The 17,858-nt window shown below is 52.6% G+C and overlaps 7 protein-coding genes across 7 annotated transcripts; 3 read left to right on the forward strand and 4 right to left on the reverse strand.

Annotated features, from left to right (window-relative positions):
• Nucleotides 1-30: 30 nt before the first annotated feature.
• Nucleotides 31-1,845, reverse strand: V2A60_001862 (Gar1/Naf1 RNA binding region-domain-containing protein; the record flags this gene model as incomplete). Its single annotated transcript, XM_083253217.1, has 1 exon — nucleotides 31-1,845. The coding sequence occupies one exon, from the start codon at nucleotides 1,843-1,845 to the stop codon at nucleotides 31-33; it is 1,815 nt and encodes a 604-aa protein (XP_083109343.1).
• Nucleotides 1,846-2,918: 1,073 nt separating this feature from the next.
• V2A60_001863 (dolichyl-P-Man:Man(6)GlcNAc(2)-PP-dolichol alpha-1,2-mannosyltransferase) lies at nucleotides 2,919-5,024 on the forward strand (the record flags this gene model as incomplete). The annotated part of the gene is made up of 4 exons (XM_083253218.1): nucleotides 2,919-2,995; nucleotides 3,121-3,379; nucleotides 3,440-3,859; nucleotides 3,918-5,024. The coding sequence occupies 4 exons, from the start codon at nucleotides 2,919-2,921 to the stop codon at nucleotides 5,022-5,024; spliced, it is 1,863 nt and encodes a 620-aa protein (XP_083109344.1).
• A 1,187-nt stretch (nucleotides 5,025-6,211) lies between these two features.
• Nucleotides 6,212-6,607, forward strand: V2A60_001864 (uncharacterized protein; the record flags this gene model as incomplete). Its single annotated transcript, XM_083253219.1, has 1 exon — nucleotides 6,212-6,607. The coding sequence occupies one exon, from the start codon at nucleotides 6,212-6,214 to the stop codon at nucleotides 6,605-6,607; it is 396 nt and encodes a 131-aa protein (XP_083109345.1).
• A 467-nt stretch (nucleotides 6,608-7,074) lies between these two features.
• V2A60_001865 (GMC family oxidoreductase) lies at nucleotides 7,075-9,135 on the reverse strand (the record flags this gene model as incomplete). The annotated part of the gene is made up of 3 exons (XM_083253220.1): nucleotides 7,075-7,541; nucleotides 7,621-8,919; nucleotides 9,015-9,135. The coding sequence occupies 3 exons, from the start codon at nucleotides 9,133-9,135 to the stop codon at nucleotides 7,075-7,077; spliced, it is 1,887 nt and encodes a 628-aa protein (XP_083109346.1).
• A 1,485-nt stretch (nucleotides 9,136-10,620) lies between these two features.
• On the reverse strand, nucleotides 10,621-11,999 carry V2A60_001866 (alpha/beta hydrolase; the record flags this gene model as incomplete). The annotated part of the gene is made up of 4 exons (XM_083253221.1): nucleotides 10,621-10,761; nucleotides 10,824-11,407; nucleotides 11,497-11,642; nucleotides 11,716-11,999. 4 exons carry the CDS (start codon nucleotides 11,997-11,999, stop codon nucleotides 10,621-10,623), a joined length of 1,155 nt encoding a protein of 384 aa, XP_083109347.1.
• Nucleotides 12,000-14,142: 2,143 nt separating this feature from the next.
• V2A60_001867 (uncharacterized protein) lies at nucleotides 14,143-15,072 on the forward strand (the record flags this gene model as incomplete). Its single annotated transcript, XM_083253222.1, has 2 exons — nucleotides 14,143-14,196; nucleotides 14,290-15,072. 2 exons carry the CDS (start codon nucleotides 14,143-14,145, stop codon nucleotides 15,070-15,072), a joined length of 837 nt encoding a protein of 278 aa, XP_083109348.1.
• A 247-nt stretch (nucleotides 15,073-15,319) lies between these two features.
• On the reverse strand, nucleotides 15,320-15,961 carry V2A60_001868 (uncharacterized protein; the record flags this gene model as incomplete). Its single annotated transcript, XM_083253223.1, has 2 exons — nucleotides 15,320-15,573; nucleotides 15,652-15,961. 2 exons carry the CDS (start codon nucleotides 15,959-15,961, stop codon nucleotides 15,320-15,322), a joined length of 564 nt encoding a protein of 187 aa, XP_083109349.1.
• Nucleotides 15,962-17,858: the final 1,897 nt, after the last annotated feature.

Here is a 17,858-nt window from a genome sequence, read left to right on the forward strand (position 1 = left end):
ACATATGACTGGCTGACCCTGCTTGCCAATCTACCGACCCTGACCAGGCGGCGGCTGCTGCTGGTAGCCCCCCCACGCTGGAGGCTGCTGCGCACCGCCGCCGTTATTTGCGGCCTGCGCCTGGATCTGGCCCATGATGGCCGCGATCATGGCCGGATCGAGGTTGAAGCCCCCGGCCGCGGCGCCCGGCTGCTGCTGACCGGGCACCGGTGCCGGGGCTGGAGCAGCAGAGCCAGGCCAGCCCGGCGGTGGCGGAGGAGGCACGGCACCCGGTGCGGAAGGCGCGGGCGGCCACCCGGGGAATTGCATCCCGAATGCCGTTTGCGGAACGGATGGAGGTGGTGGTAGCGGTGCTGCGTAGTGTGTTTGCTGCTGCTGCTGCTGGCCGCTGCCCTGGGGAGGCAGCGAGTAGCCGTCTCTGCCGCTACCACCACCACCGCGTCCGTATCCTCCCCGCCCGCCGCGGCCGCCTCCCCGCCCACGTCCGCGAAAGTCGCCACCGCGTCGGCTGTTGCCGCCGCCGTGTCTGGAGGACGATGAGGGCTGGTCGTACTGCGAGGCTCCGGGCCCGCTCGCCAGCGAAGAGGGCCGCGCGAGGGGCTTGTACGGGCCGTCCTCGTCCTCGTCGTAGTTGAGGCCGGCGTCGACGTTGTGCTGCTGACGGAGGGGGTGGTGTTGCTGGTCCTTGGCGCGTGCCGTTGCGGCGGTCGCGGCCGCGGCCGCCGCCTTTTCGGGGTTGTTGGCCTTCCACTTGTCCTTTTTCTTCTGCTTGAGGGCGCGCTTGTGCTCGGCCTCCTTCTCGTCGTCGGAGAACTCCATCTCCTCGTCGCCGGCCTCCTCGTCGTAGAGGTTGCTAGCGTCGGAGCCCTTGACGGCCTTGAGCGGTTCGGTGAAGACAAACGTCGCGTGCGCGGGGGTGTAGAAGAGGGCGGTGCCGACGGCGACGCCCAGGCCCGCCATCTCGTCAGCGCTGTTGAAGCGCACCGTGTACATGGGGCGCGTGACCTTGCCGATGGTCTCGGCGACGGCGCCGACGACGACGCGCGACGCGGTGCACAGCACAGAGCCGGCATCCAGCACCTGGTACTCGCCGGGCGTGATGCCTATCACGAGCGCCGTCGTGTCGACAACGTGTTCCACAGCGCCGAGCTCCTCGAGCGGCATGTCCTCGGTGATGGTGACGTCGGGCCGCGTGACGCCCTCTTCAGCGAGCTCGTTTTTGGTGCGCAGCTGCGCGGCGCTACCAGACTTGCCGCCGCCGGAGCCGCCGCCGCCGGGACCACCCTCATCGTCGGAGCCAGCCTCGGCTTCCATGAGCATGCGCGCCGTCTCCTCGACGCCCAGCGGCTCGTAGCCTTCGTTGTCGGAGTCGTCCGAGTCTGACGAGTCGGAGCTGGATTCGGAGGAGGACTCGTAGGGGGAGGAATCAATCTCCCACTCGGGGTTGTCACCGGTATCGTTTTGAAGCTCAATCATTTGTTGAGGTTCGGCCTGGTCTGCCTGCGGCTCTGATTGCTGGTCTTGTGTGAGAGGCTGCGACGGCGGCGCAGGTGTGCTGGCGAGACCGCCAATGGCAGCCTCGAGGGCGCTCGTCAGAGACGGGGGGCTGGCGGGGGGCTGCTCGTCAATGACCATAGCATCCGTATCAGGTAGAGGAGGACCGTTGGTCGACTCCGGGGCCGTAGTATTCGCGGGTTTGCTCTCTATCGTCTGTGGCTGTGGCGCATCTGGGATATCTTCGTGCCCGGCGGCGCTCGCGGCGGCAGCAGCTAGGTCCGGTGGTAGTGGCGGTAGTATTTCGTTGGGCTTGGCCTGTCCCAAGCCGGGGATTTGGAAACCCGACATTATTGTACTGCAAGGGCGTATCGTATGCTGTAGGAATATGATCGAGAATACAGGTCAGAATGTTGGCGAGAGCAGGATTGTTGAATAGAGAGTCGCCAGCTTTTTTTCTTTTTTTGAATGATAAGATAGTGAAGGGACTGGCAGAAAAAAAATATTGCAGGCGGGTCCGACTGAGAAACAGAAGCGGTGGGGGCGGCAGCTCCACTTATAAGTTTGAAGCCAAGTTCAGTGTGCTTCCTTTAACAACATTAAAAAAATTAAGACAGGAAATAAAAGAAAAATCGAAAGAAAAATTATTCTAGGGCTTTTTTAGGCTCTTTTCACCCTTAGTATGCAGCTGTGACACTCTTCACAAAAGATAGATCGCAGACATGTCAATCTATTAATTCGTTACCAAGTACGGAGTAGTGCTAGTGCAGAGTGAGAGTATTGAAGCATGGCAATTCTGCAGCTGCGCCGAGTACAGCTTTGGTAAAATTAGGTGCCTATTTGAAGAGCCCGCTAAGCGCCTTGGTCACTGTTCTTGACCTGGAACTACATGGACGTAGCTTCAACGTTGTAGATCCGGGACTCCGAAATTGCACTTCTACATTCCATTGTATTGTCTGCCACGGTAACAAACAGAGATATGAGTAGAAGTCATTCTGAATATGCTTGGTCTCTTGCTCAGCCTGCCAATTTCTTCTCTTATTGCCGTCCAGGCTCTCTTCTCTTTCGAGGAATGATTGCTACGTTGCAATCACGCCGCCACCGTGGACCGACACTTGAGATATTCGCCAACGGTTGAGCCATCCATGGGCCATTACATCCAAGACCTGTCAATTTTTCTTTTCGTGTAAAGAAACCCAATTACGGAAAATACATGTTGCTTCCCACCTCAACATACTGAGCATGCTGTAAGCCGCAACTTCAGCTCGGCAACCCTGGATCGGCAACTCGATAGCTATAGTGGATACCTCAACACTAGCGGGGCTTCTCACCAAGAATGACGACAAAGTCCAAGAAAACATGAAGCTGGCCAGATCCCTTCTCTTGGTCCATCAAGCATCCCGCCTCGAGTCCACCACACAACTATGGCGTCGAGACCCAAAGAGGAAGAGGCTTCTCAGCCGAAATTCGAACATCCGACCGCAGGTCACGCGAAAAAGAAGTAAGTATCTGCCGCCTCGGGCAAGGGGGGATGAGCAGGCGGCCCGGCGCAAACCCAGATCCCCGAGGGTCGAGCTTCAGCTAACGCGCGGCAACCCTTTCTTCTTTTTCCCTTGACAAAAACAGGCGTCTCAGCGCATACGCCATTGAACCTATCAAGGCATTCTACATCTTCCTCGTCGCCAATCTGATTGCCGCCGCCTTTGCGCCCATCCAAGACTGCGACGAAACCTTCAACTACTGGGAGCCGACCCATTATCTGTCGCACGGCTACGGCCTACAGACGTGGGAGTACTCGCCCGACTATGCCATTCGCAGCTGGCTCTATGTTGCGCTTCATGCCATCGTCGGCAGCTTCCGCCGACTGCTGCCGCGCTCAACCAAGGTGCGGAGGAGCTGCGGTCCTCCAGTAAACCCCCGTCAAAGCTGACAACCCCCGGTGTAGGTGGCCGAGTTCTACTTTGTCCGCTACATCCTCGCCTTTGTCTGCGCCCTCTGCCAGGTTCTCCTCTACCAGGTGGCCAGCACGACCCTCAATGCACGAATCGGCCTCTTCTTCATGATCGCGACCGTCACGAGCCCCGGCAACTTTCACGCCGCCGCCGCATACCTGCCCTCGAGCTTTGCCATGTACATGGCCATGCTCGGCGCCGCTTCCTTCATGAACTGGCAAGGGGGCCTGCGAACCTCGCACGGCATCTTTTGGTTTGCCACCGGTGGCATCCTGGGGTGGCCGTTTGCCGCCGCTCTCTGCGCCCCGTACATGCTGGAGGAGGCCTTCTTTGCCTTTTTCAGCGACAAGGATGCCTTTATCGAATGCATCGTCCGCGTCGCTCGCGGAGTTGTTGCGGGTCTGATTGTCCTGGTGTGTATCTGACACGAGGAGAGCTGCTTCGAGCAGGACACAGAGCTAACGTTTGCAGTTTACCGACTTTTTGATCAACCTCTTCTTTTACAAGAAGATGGCGGTGGTGAGCTGGAACATTGTAAAGTACAACATATTCTCGTCGACCGGCGGTCCTGACCTCTACGGCACCGAGCCGTGGACATTTTACTTTAAAAACTTGGCGCTGAACTTCAACCTTTGGTTCGTCTTGGCCCTGCTTGCCCTACCACTGTTCATTGTGCAAAAGGTTGTTTCGCCATCGGGTCATGGCTTCCAGACTGGCCTGCGTACCATTGTGTTTGTTGCCCCGTTCTACATGTGGCTTGGCATCTTTACGATGCAGCCTCACAAGGAAGAGCGTTTCATGTATCCGGTGTACCCATTCCTGGCACTCAATGCGTCCATGTCGCTACACATTATTCTCTCTGCGCTCGGAAACGCCAACAAAAAGACACTCATTGGCATGATTCCGGCGCGACTGAAGCTTTTTGTCGTCGTCATTGTCATGTTTTTGTCTCTCGACGTGAGCCTGTCGCGCATCTACGGCATCTACGAAGCGTACTCGGCAACGCTCAAAGTGTACAAGCCGCTATGGGGCGACGCTGAGGGCGGGAATGCGCTGGGCGGCGACAACGATAACGTCTGCTTCGGTAAAGAGTGGTACCGCTTCCCGTCGTCGTATTTTTTGCCGCGCGACATGCACGCCAAGTTCATCCCGTCCGAGTTTCGCGGACTGCTGCCCGGCGAGTTTTCCGAGGCGGAGACGGGCTTCGGCTTCTGGAGCGGTACGTGGCTGCCCACCAACGGGCTCAACGACCGCAACGAGGAGGATCCGGGCAAGTACGTGGACCTGCGCATGTGCTCGTTCCTGGTGGACACGCAGTACCCGGAACGCACGGCCAAGGCCGCCCCGCCCCGCGAGCCCGACTTCGTCGCCGACACGTCGCGGTGGGAGGCAGTCAAGTGCGAGCGCTTCATGGACGCGGAGACGACGCCGCTACTGGCGCGCATCTTCTGGGTACCCGACCTGCCCGGCGTCCCGGCATCGCTGAGGCGGAAATGGGGACGGCACTGCCTGCTGCAAAAGAAGAAGCCTTCGGAGCAGGGCATGTGGGTAGATCCGGGCGAGATGATGTTTGGCTGACGTCAGGACGACATGCCGGATGGATGGGCCTCGACCAGGGCTAGCTGAAAAGGACAGGGCCTTTGAATGATGTTGCAGGAGAGGTTGGGGAGGCATTTACATTGCGTCTCTTTTTTTTTTCTCCTTGGTTTATGCGATAACAGCAGAAAATGAATTCCTTTGACAAATGAAAAAAAAAAAACGGAAAAGAAAAAAAAAGAACCGGCGGCGGAACAAGTCGCGTGGGATTTCCTTTCTTTTCCCTTTCTGGACATGCGCCTTTTTGTGACGTTACTGTCTGGTAAATGCCATGTCCAGCCATGCAGCCCTTTGCGCGCCGCGGAATGGCCAAATAGGATGGATAGCTTGGCAAAAAGTTCTTATCCATGGTTCCTTGCCCCAAGAGGCCAGCCAAGTTCCAGACCTTCCGTGACAGGATTCCCACTCCTCCCTTTGATCCCACATGGCATTGCTGCTGCTACTGGTGCAAGCCACCACCACCACCACCAACCCCTCAAGGCACAGCACAGCCCCTTCCGACTACTGCAGGTCAAGCTTCTACGCAGAGAGCGATATTCCTGGCAAATCAACTGGCCGCTGTTCCTCTTTTTTTCCTTCTTGGTCTCCCCTTCTATTTATGACTTGTGCTTCAAACTAGTTTGTTAGTGGCGCTCGGCGCTATTTCCAACGCCCAAAAACGGGGTAGACACTCTCTCTCTCTCTCACACACACATACACTCACAGTGACACTCACACACACTAGGTAGTTAACTAATAGCACACACATTCTGATCGTCCTATTATACGTCGCAGTGTGTCCCATCTCTGCGGAGTAGACAATAGATCCATGTCGTTATCCGATGCCGATGTTTGCTTGTTGTTAATGCGCTCCCCTCTTTCCCCCGTCCTTGGTTCCGCATTTCGTTCAACTTTGCTTATTTTCTCCTTTTTCATTACCGCCCGACGGCTTGTCCTGCTTCCCTCCCCTTTCCTCTTCTTGTGACATGCTCAGTTGTAAACAGCGTGCCTCTCAAGTATACGCTCTCTCCCTTGCCTTTTGAGGCCTCCTCCTCCTCTGTCTCCCCCGCCTCCCCCGCAGCCTTCCTATTCTATATTGCCGTGCGTCGGTTTCTTGGCTAATTCCCCTCACTCTTTCTTTCTTTCTTTCTCTCTCTCTCTCTCTGCTTCTCGCTCTCCATTCTACCGCCATGGCCTCCATCATCATCGTCGTCATCGCTTGTAGCAAGTCTCTCTACAAGGCCAGCCAGAAGCGTCGCAACAAGAAGCGCGAGCTCGCCGCCTTTGCCCACGGCGACAAGCCCAGCGTCCGCCGCCGCTCCGCGCAGCCGGCCCGACGCCCGCGCCGGGTGCTCAACCACACGACCAGCAACACACACGCCCCTCCGACCTACAACAGCAACGGCCTGGTCCCGGCACCGGGCGAGCATTTTGAGATGACAGCCGCGGCCGACCTGGCAGAGTTGGAGTCTCTCACGCGGGCGAGCACCATTGCGTCCGAGTCCGGCGAGGCCCGTCCCAGAATGAGCGACGAGTCCACCCTCAACGAGGTGGCTCGTGATGGGGCATGGACGGCGAGGACTTGAATCTCCTCGCCAAGATTTATTTTTTTTTTCTTTTCTTTCTCTATGATTTATGCTGAATGTCTTGCGTTTCTCTCGCATTTCTTCTGCTTTTACATGATTTACATGACGTTATGACTTGACTGCATTTTCTTGGCGACAACGAAAAGGCGGGTTTCGGGTTTGGATGGGTGCATATGTTGGCGTTTCTTTAAACCTACTCTCCTCATTTGCGCAGTTTTTTTTAGCGCACTCACAATATGCTTTATTTTTATTCATTCTCTCATCTTTACATTGGTAGAATTTGAGCCCATTCACGATTCCACAAGTGCTGTGCTAGTTTGACTTGTGCAGTACACGGCGGCAAAAAACAATGATCAATAATATGCATGTTTGGGAAACACAATATCAATCTGTAACGCCCAAAAATTGAGGCCTAAGCTAAACAGGACAAGTACAACGTCAAGGCGCCGGCACTCCGGCCTCGACCTTTACAAATTGGCCAGGGGCGGCCCGGCCGGCGTAAACGTCCTCTTAATGACATCGCTCATCTTGTAGGCGATGGCGCCGATGACGGCTGTCGGGTGCCCGCTAATCTGCTCCGGGAAGACGCTGGCGTCGACGACGCGCAGGCGGCTGACGCCGTGCACGCGGCACTCGAGGTCCACGACGCTGTTGCCGGCGTCCTCGGGCCCCATGCGCGCCGTGCCCACGGGGTGGTAGAGCGTGAAGGCCTTCTCCTTCATAAAGGCCAGCAGCTGCTCGTCGGTGATCTTGTCCGGGTCGCTGCTGGACGAGGGCCACCACAGGTGGCCGGGGTTGTCGTTGCGGGGGATGGGCTGCACAAACTCCTTCCAGTGCGGGCTGTTGGCGATCTTGATGGAGAGGCGCAGGGCGGCGAGCATGACCTTGCGGTCGTTGTCGCCCTCGTCGCTAAAGTATTTGGGGTCGATGATGGCTTTTTGCGTCCCGGTCAGCACGGGGCTTTGCTGCCACACAGGGAGGGCGGGGGGAGGGGGGGGATCCGGAGTACTTACGGTGATCAAACGGGTCATCCGTCTTGAGTGTGATGGTGCCCACGCTCTGCGGGCGCAGCAGGCAGGGCCCGACGGAGAAGATGCCGGCGCCGTCCGGGGCGAGCTCCTCGCCGTGGTGGATAAAGGCAATGGGCGCGCCGAGGATCTCAATGTCGGGGCCGACGCCGCCCGACGAGTAGTCCTTGGGCCGGTTCTCCGGCTTGGTCAGCGGCGACGGGTGGTCGACGGTGCGGATAAAGGCGGCCGCCTCGCCGACGTTGCTGGACAGCGGGCCGCCGCCGGTGACGAGCCAGCGCAGCAGCGCGGGGATGGCCTTGAGGTTGTCGTTGAGGTAGTCGTAGGTGTGGGCCGTCTTGCTCTTGAGCACGACGCCCGTCGGGCACAGGTGGTCCTTCATGTTGCGGCCGACGGCGGCGTTGTCCTTGACGACGGAGATGCCGAGCCGGGCGAGCTCCTCGGCCGGGCCGATGCCGCTGAGCAGCAGCGTCTGGGGCGTGTTGACGGCGCCGCCGGACAGGATGACCTCGCGCCGGGCGTGCACCTCGTAGCGCTCGCCGCCGCGCTTGGTCATGAGCTCGACGCCGATGGCGGCCGGCTCCCTGGCGCTGTCGAGGCGGTCGTACAGCACCCGCGTGACGTGCGCGTGGCAGCCCACGTACAGGTTGGGCCGGCGCAGCACCTCTGGCGTCAGGAACGCCGTCGCCATCGACGACCGCTGGCCCTTGCTGTCGATGAAGGTCTGGAAGCGCGTCACGCCGAGCGTGCCGCCCGGCGTGTTGATGTCGGGCGTCGGCGCGATGCCCGCCTCGGCGCAGGCCGGCAGGAAGCCGTCCTCCACCATGGGCGACAGGTGCGAGTAGCCCGTCTGCCACTCGCCGCCCGTGCCGCGGTGCTGCAGGTCAATCACCGGCCGCTGCGGGTTGGCCGTGAAGTTCTCCATCCGGCGCAGGTACGGCGCGAGGTCCGCGTACGACCAGCCCTTGCAGCCCTTCTCCTCGGCCCACTCGTCGTAGTCCGACTTGGACCCGTGGTGGTACATCATGGCGTTGATGGTCGTCGAGCCCCCCAGCACCTTGCCGCGCGGCCAGAACATGCGGCGGTACGCGAGGCCCGGCTGCTCCACGGTGCTGTAGTCCCAGTCGTGCTCGCCGTGGAAGAGCTTGGAGAAGAGCAGCGGCACGCGCGCCTCGAGGATGCCCGTGTGAGGGCCGCCAGCCTCCAGCAGCAGCACCGTCACGTCCTTGTCCTCGGACAGCTTGGAGGCGAGCACACAACCAGCACAGCCGCCACCGACAATGACTACATGCATTGTCGCGTCAATCAATACGATTCTCATGCAAGATGATTACGTCTTGAAAATCTATCGCGAGCCAGACAAAGAAAACAAAACTCACCATAATCGTATCCGAGCAGTTTCCGCTGAGCAGTAGCGTATGTCACTGGCGCGCCGGTGAGAAGCTGCGGCGTCGCATAGTGTAGCGGGTTGGTCATTGGGTTACTGTGCTTGCGCGCCATGGTAGCGGTAGATGGACTTCGCAAAACTAAATGATGGTTGAATAGATGAGAGCGGCAAAGTTGAATGATGCACAGAGCTCCCGGGAGCCTGGAGTCTCTTATCAGCGGCCCAGGCCAGCTTCGCAACCAGGCCAACCCTGCTCATAGCCATGGGAAAGCTTCATGGGAAGCCTTAGTTACCCCGCATATCCGTTTGAGCGCCACGATGTACTGCGCTAGCAACTTGTTAGTCCCCAATCTGTGACATGGGATGGGGATGCTTTGTCGATCAGTCGACCCAGGTTTTGTACATCGGCCATGCCGACAGCGCTTCCTGTAGTCACGATTGTGCATGCACGTTGTACTGCATCCTACCTGCCCTCTAGAAGAAATAACTGATTTTCAGTATTCATTCAAAGGCGATAGATACGCCCACATGTTTCGAAGTCTACAGAGCAAAAGTTGCCCCTGCTACCCGAGTCACTCTGTTAGTCCAGTGAAACTCGGCCCATGTTAAGTTCAGGGTACAGCTGAGTGGTGGCTGGAGTTTTTAGCCTCGGATAACGGGTAGCTGGAGGCTGGGCACATGTGGTCGACTAGAAACATGTATAGTTCAAGGTTTACACTACTGAGCGGCTACATATTTAATTCGCAGAATCTACAACGTATATGCAGAGCAAAAGGCTGCAAGGAATTACTCTATTTAACAACAAAGTATGTTAGTCTGTAGGAATGAATGATACAGCTCACAATGCAGTCGCCGAGCTTGTAACCCACTTCTACGCAGCCAACAAGGTGGCCGGCAGGAGGAGTAACTTATACTTTCGCCCGACATTCCGCTCCCGGCCGTGCGCTAGGACTACCGGAAGCCATGCCTGCCCTTCAAACGAAACTATCAGATCAAGTGACTCCGTCTTCTTGTCTGTCTTGTGTCCCTCGTTCGCAAGGCCGCCGTAGCATGGCCTCACAGAGTCACAGCTGAGCTCCATGGGGCAGATCGCAATCGAGCAGGGTCTAGATTTTTCAACGTCACTGGGCACACTGCAACGTCGTTTCTTCCGGCCACGGCTGCCCCTTCTCCGGGGCTCCAGCCGTTCTCCACCGCCCGCTGTCTTGCTCCTCCTCAAATTGTCCGGCGCTGTAGAAAAGTCGTCGGGCAGAATAGAAGCAAGGAGACGGCTGAGCTCATCGTCGACGCAGTCGCAGTTGGCACGAAAACGAAAGGAGAATTTCTCGACTAAATATGGTAATATTAATATGCTAATTGGAAAATGACGTGACCTGGGGTTTTTTTTTTTTGCTCAACCTTTTGTCGGCCATGTTGCCTGTCGCTCACTCTAAATAAATTGAGAGTCGGTCTTTTAGGTGCACGATAATTGATACGTTAACATGCATAGCCACCGTGTTGAGCGACTGCATCAAAACTAGTAGGACGCCCACAAGGTGCAAATTGAACACTGAAGAATCCATGGGCTATCTCGATTCTCTCCACTAATATATAATACATCATTTCAACAAGTCGATCAACCAAGATTTCAGCTTCTTGCCCTGTTCTGTCTCGGTATTATCGCCTACGTATATATTGTATACAGGAGCGACGTGAGATTCGCCTTTGCCCTTGAAAAGCTCCACGTTGGGAAAGCCGACCTGGACAACGTTAGTATGATCAGCGGCAGATATATTTCGGGTCAAGGTGTGGAAAACCGTACCTTTACATTTTCATAGAACAGCTCGATCAGAGGCATCATGATTTCATTTTCACCGCCGAGGAATAGCATCTTCTTGACGGGGAATGTTTCGAACCAGCTTGAAGGGGCATCAAAGGCATCCGTGTAGTAGTCAGGCTCCGCGTCTCCCATGAACTCGCTGGACCACTTCTCGCCGACCGTGGTAGTGACAATGTCGCCGCCGTCATAGATGACCTGTTCGGACAGGTCCGGCTTCAGCGAGACCCACGGCGCAATCGCAGCAGCACCGGCGAGCGGCTCCGCGAGCGGCAGCGGGACGATGCTGGGGTGCGGGTGCGCCAGGTGCGACAGCACGCCCACCGTCAAGTTACCGCCGGCGGAATCTCCGCCGAGGAGGACGTTCCTGGGGGAGCGACCAGTGTGCTCGAGGACGTGTCGCAGGGCCTCAACCGACTGCGTCAGTTGCACGGGATATGTGCCGTGCGGCGCCAGCGTGTAGGTGACGGCGAACACGCAGAGATCGCCGCCGGTGGCATTGATGGCCTTGAGCAGGCGCTCAAAGAGTTTGAAATAGCCGACGTTGGCAGGGAGGCAGAACCCGCCGCCTGCAGAAGATGCATCAGCGACGCTGTTCTTGCATGTTTTCTTTTCGCACCACGGCGAAAAGGGCAAGGGGGGCGAATCGATGGCTTACCGTGGTACCAAATCAGTACATTCGTGGCATTCTTGTTGCCAACCCAGTGACCTTGAGCTCCGTGGGCGAGAGCCACAGTGTCCGGCTTGAACTTTCTGGCTCGTGCGTAATGCTTGTAAATGATGTCGGTGTTGGGCGAAATCAGCCTGCCACAGAGTCATTAGCAGATGAACCTCAAAGGCAATCCAGCTAGTCGCGGAATCTGCGCATCATCCTTACTGTAGCTGTAGTGGGGTGAGGCGATTCGTCGCTTTACGCAGAATTGTGTTGGCGACATGGAGATAGTAGGTCTTGGAGTCGCGCTCGGTTCTGAAAAATCCAGTGATGAAAGAGGCCAACGCAGTAGCTACAACCACAGCCAGACCTGGAATCATATCCAGATACCCGAAAAAAGACAGCTTCTTGGTCTCAATCTTGACTGGAGGTGGAGTTGGTCCCGAAGACGCCGCCGCTGCCGCTTTGGCAGAGCTCGACCGGGTAGTCGTTCTTGTTGCGGTCACCATGGTTGTGGAATTTGTTTGCTCTACTTGACTTCGATGAAAAGACTAGGAGTTGTCTGTTTAAGAGGAGAAACTTTCGGATTTGAGAGCTCAAGTTTCTCTCGTGTGAGGGCCGAGGCACAGCTCCATGTACACCATCTAGCCGTCCATGATCTACTCTTCAACAGCCAATGAACTCACTTTACGGGCGCCTCCTCTTATAGTTCTGGTCCGCTTCCAAAGCTTTTTTGTTGAGTACAGCTACTTCAGCCCGCGCCAGGGGCGGGGGCGGGCCTGTCGATTCCCCAGCACTCCTAGTTCTTAGCACCAGTCATAGCGTTGACATGCCGGACAACTAACCAAGTTGCCTCGGGTCGAGGTGGAGAGCGGGGGGTATCCTGGCCCGCCTCCGATGTTTTGGAAGGGAAAGGTAAGTAATCAAGAGAATGCAAATAGTCGCATCGGACAAACCAAAGCTTTGAACCTAGTTTCCTGCTAATAGACGCTTTTCGTTCGGCTAGACTCATACTAAGTTACCAGCTGGTCTGCTTTTATTTGTACAAATGTCTAGATGAGCTAAGTTGTAGCAATGACAGACTCAAGAACGTTGGCAAAATCGATAGTTTCTCAAATTCATAGCGACAGCTCATCGTAGCTTCTCCCTTGACTAACGTTGCCTCGGCCAAGTAGCTATTACGAGGACGACGACGACGACGACGACGACAACGGAAGCGAACTCGAACCCAGCGTGTAAATCAGGAAGTGCAAATATCGAACCACGACATATGTAGAGATATTCCGAACCATTCATTGGTGCGTCCGGATTTACCTGCTCTCTCGGCAACCCGGGCCGCCGAGGTGGCTTACAGGGGTGGGTGTCCAGCCCGAGATGCCATTGTGTACTTGGCATTCAGGCGCGCCTCGTTTTTCCACGGCGACACTCGGAATCGACACTGGTTGCTGACACCTTTTCTTGCTTTTGACGCAAAGCTCTTTGAGCATGGAGGAGATTTTTGGCTCGATTGCAGCCATTGTGTTCAGTCAATACTTCATTTAAGAATTGCCCACCACAGCTAGACTACGATTTATGTTATATGTACGCAGTCATTTCTAACTATAAGTACGTAAGACCTTATAAGTACTTAAGATAATTATTACTTTTATTAAATTAATAAAATCAACTATCTACTTATTACTTTTAATAATATATAATATAAAGTAAAGTACTTATAGGCTTACGATCTTATTAACTATGAATATAGTTAGAGAATAGCGGCCTGTTAGTATTAACGAGCTACTAGTTATCTTGAGCTTCTAGCTGGTTGATTCTGGCGACCCTCCCGGGTCTAACACCACCGCTCGCAGCATGGAGGTCCCTGGCAATAGTCTCCAACATTGCACGCGCCTGTTCAACATCTGAAGATCGCATGCTAAAGGAATCACGCAAGATGCTCATCGACTCGCCATCCACGAATTGCTTAACAAGACGTAGCCGCAACAGAAAGAACATACGAGCTCGACCTTTATCACCAGTAAAGCGTTATTTAAAGCGAATGAGCTACGACTTCGACGCTTATGTTATCAGCGATCCCACCGACGTCGCGTTAATTTGGCTATTCAGAATCCACAACTGACCCAAGCTATTCGTCCACAACTACCCAAGATGAAGGATGCTCCTCATCAGACCGTGAGGTTTGCTGCGAGCGTCCATCAACCATCACGACGAGCCGGCTTCGTGCCAGCGCCGGCGACAAATGCGACGACGGCTCGCCAGACTGCTGTTGGCGCTTTCTACGCAGAGTCTACAACGGAGGTCCCTCGCGCTAAATATATTGCAGTCAACGATAAACTATCGTTCCCCCCAGTACCGTCGTTGCCAGAATGTCCGTATTGTCGCGTTATTATTGAGTTTAAAACCGGGTCAAGGTCAACCTTGTGGCAGTAAGCTGAACACTACTTTCTCAATAGTATTATACCATGCCTAATATGCGTTAGAAATCACGTTATCAGAGACCTGGAACCCTCTATTTGTATCTTTCCGCACTGCTTAGAGAGAAAAGATGAGACAGCCGCTCTATCAACATTCGAAACGTCAAACGCTTGGATCAGCCACATGCAAAACGCTCACGGGCAGGCATGGGAGTGTAGAGCCCCCTCTCACGCTCTAATGACATTCAACGTGGAGATCCAGTACCAGGAGCATTTGATCACAGAGCATAACGTACCAGAAACTCATATCAGGATTCTCAGCAGCACAGCACGAAGGCCAATCCTCGACAAAATACTACAATGTCCCTTTAATGATGATTTCTAGCCCTCGGAAAAAGTCGAACTGAGTCCCGTCTTTGCGAGCCAAGCTCTACAGTCACATATTGGCGGCCATATGAAGGAAATTGCTTTGCTTACACTACAAAAGCTGCCAAGCCTTGAGGATGAGCAAAACATGAACATTGAAAGCGACGAGTTATCCGATGATGAGGTTGGGCCTGTGTTAGAAAGGTTCCGTGGATCCATGTACAGTGTACTGGACGACGATGAAGATCTCGTTTTCCAGGACGGCGATAGCGATGCTGAGACAATCAATGTCGATTTGGATCTCTACCATCCCGACGAGCTGACCAGTATGGCCAACCTGGTATCGACATACAAGAACCAGGGCCGATTGGAGGAGGCGGAGAGGCTTGGGATACAGGTATTAGAGATTCGCAAGACTAAGCTTGGGGCGGACCATCCTAACACGCTGGCCAGCATGGCCAACCTAGTATCGATATATAAGAACAAGGGTCGGCTTAGGGAAGCTGAGATGCTAGAGATGCAGGTGTTAGAGATTTGCAAGACTAAGCTTGGGGCAGACCATCCCGACACACTGACTAGCATGGCCAACCTGGCATCGATACATAGATACCAGGGCTGGTTTGGGGAAGCTGAGAAGCTAGAGGTAGCGGCCGCAGGTCCTACGCCGCAGCAAATTGCAAATTTTACACCGGAACAAAGGGCCGAGTACGACATGTGGGTTGAGATGCAAGCGGCTAACAAGGATAGTGCTGGTATGGCACCAAACGCCGACACGATTAGTAAACTTAAGGTAATTGAATAAAAAATACAACAGTAGGCGCTACAGGAACCAATTATAGACTATCCTATGAGCCAAGAGGAACTAGAGGAGACCAGGCGCGAAGCTCAGGCGTATCGTGATTGACGTGCGCAAAGTTGGACGTTCTCTCAGCAAGTGGTTTGCCATTACGAAGTAAATCAGGCGCCTCAGGAAACCGGAAGCGAATATAGCATTCTGTGTAGACATTTAACTCAGCTATAGCGGTATTTGCTTCTTCATCGTCGATATATCATTCGATTTCGTGAGCCCGGTTAGCCCTTGCAGACCTTCGCAGAGCATTAGAGAGGCGGAAGAGTCGCGTTATGGTGCCGTGGATTGCGATTGTGATTTTCGAAATGTTCTCTTCTGCCTGATCTAGCTCACTATCTGAGTCGCTTGAAGAGTCGTCCTCGGTTCTCCTCGCGACTTTTGAAGCGTTGTTTTCTCCTATGCATTGTTCTTTCCTTTTCTGGTTCGGTGGTCCTTGCCCATCGACTGGCTGCACTGTTGAGGAGAATCCCAATCAGCATGAAATTCGTTGACCTACAGTTCATCCCAGATCATGCAACGACAGGAACTTACAAGAATCTAAAGTCTCACAGATTACGTCCAGGAGCTGATGTAAAATCTTGACTCCTGTGGGACTGTATCGGAGTCTGTAGTCCAGCGAAACATTGAGTGGTCCATAGACGTCCATGTTGTTTGCCCACAGTGTGAAGCGAGCCAACTGGTCATCCATAATTGTAGGATCCGGCACGATATCTGCAATAGCCATTTTCCTCTGGAAAAGGGAGTTGCACTGGGTTGCGTGCTCTGCGATTGTCGGGCAGGGAGCCTCTTGAAGAACGACATCCTCAGTGAAGTCATCCTCCATAGTATCCAGCCCACTCATAGCGACAAAGAGGGCACGGTAATAGGTGACCTCCCTGTGAGAGCGCAAAATATTCACGAAGCTGATGCGCGTCAGTGCGCAATAAGAGGAGAGAAGAGGAAAACAGAGAATCCTGAGATCATAGACTGCACAAGCAAATCTGGACCAAGACTTGAGTTTGTAGAAGATGTTGTAAACTCCTCGGCGAGGGACGAGATAGGGAGGGGACGATTCAGAACCTGTCAATATCCTGGATATTCAGGGCTTTCGGTACGAGCGCTATTAGACAGCGCATTTTAAAGAACCTTGGACTCAGGTCGCACATTAGCTCCTGCCCCCCCTCCCCTCCGACTCCGGGCCAGGCCCGGGAGCGCCACGTTGCCGCCCACGCCACGGGTAGGAAGAGCAGTTTCTTTTAGTGGGAGTTAGAGTCTGACAGGCGCTTCACGCGAACCCTCACACCTACCTTTACTATCGAGGGAGGCGTAGAGCCCCCGACTAGGAGCTATAACGGATCTATACTAGATATAACTAAAGGAGAGGTTTTCCTCTAGGTACTCTAGTTTTTCCTCTTCTTATTATTATAGGGGTATAAACTGAATATTATATTATATAATAATTATAATAAAAATAAGCTAATTTTTCTCGTTATAACGCATATACTCTTACCTATTTTAACCTAGGTTCAGAATTAAAGTTATACAGAATTACACTAGCTATACCAGGTACTCTACCAGCCACCCCAGCCACCTTAACCTTATATAAGGTCATGACGAACCACTTGAATTCGTTCGAGTCATAGACTGGAATAGACCCACATTTTTCGTCTATATAAATCCAGTAATTCCCTATGCCTTTTGCCATAGAAATAAGCAAGCTTCTTTACGACGCACGCATGAATAGAAGAACGATTTTATCGATTTTGCTTCGACCATCCTTCTTACCGAACGATAACCCGTGTTTCCGATCCTTCCACTTCCATTTACCAAGCCTATCGCTCGTTAACCTCTTACAATTATTATAGAGGTTCTAGATAGGCTTACTAGTCTAATTAGAGTAATATAATAATAATAATTATTATTTATATTTAATATAAACTTATATTTATTTTTTTAAATAAAGAACTATTTATATAAAAGTAATATATATAAATATAAGATAAGATATTAAGTAAAATAATTATTTTATTATTATATATATTATAAAATTCTATAATAATATTTATTATATTTTTAAAAAAAACTCTTAAATATATATAAGCTTATTTACTTATTATATAATTTCTAATACCTTATTAATTAATATTTATTAATATTTATATTCTAATAAGACTTTATAACTTTTATAATTAATATGCTAGGATTAACTATAACCTACTTACCCTAGAGCTATAAGTAGACCTAGCCTACCTTAGGGGACTTAGATAAGGAAATTTATTATTAGACCTAGGAAGGTCGCCAGAAGTGACCAGCTAGGAGCTAATAATAACTAGTAGCTCGTTAGGATTAATAGGCCTCTATTCTCTAACTATATCAATAGTTAATAGGATTACAGTTCTATAGGCATATCACTTTATATAGTATATAGTTAAGAGTAGTATATAGATAGTTAATTCTATTAATCTAGTAGAAATAGTAACTATCTTAAATACTTATAGATTCTTATATACTCATAGTTAAGATTAACTACGTATATATAACATTTATAATATATATATAAATACTATTAAACCTATATAGTTAGTATAAATACTATTAGACTTATATAGCTAATATATTCCTAGTAATATATAAATTATATTATATAATATAAAAATTTATAATAAGGAAGTTTTTTAGTAGATTAAAATAATTATAAATAGATAGTCTTTCTTTTACTCTAGAGTGTTAGAGGTTAACGAGCGATAGGCTTGGTAAAT

This window comes from Cordyceps javanica, chromosome 1 (assembly GCF_051103115.1).
Source record: "Cordyceps javanica chromosome 1, complete sequence".
Taxonomy (NCBI): Eukaryota; Fungi; Ascomycota; class Sordariomycetes; order Hypocreales; family Cordycipitaceae; genus Cordyceps; species Cordyceps javanica.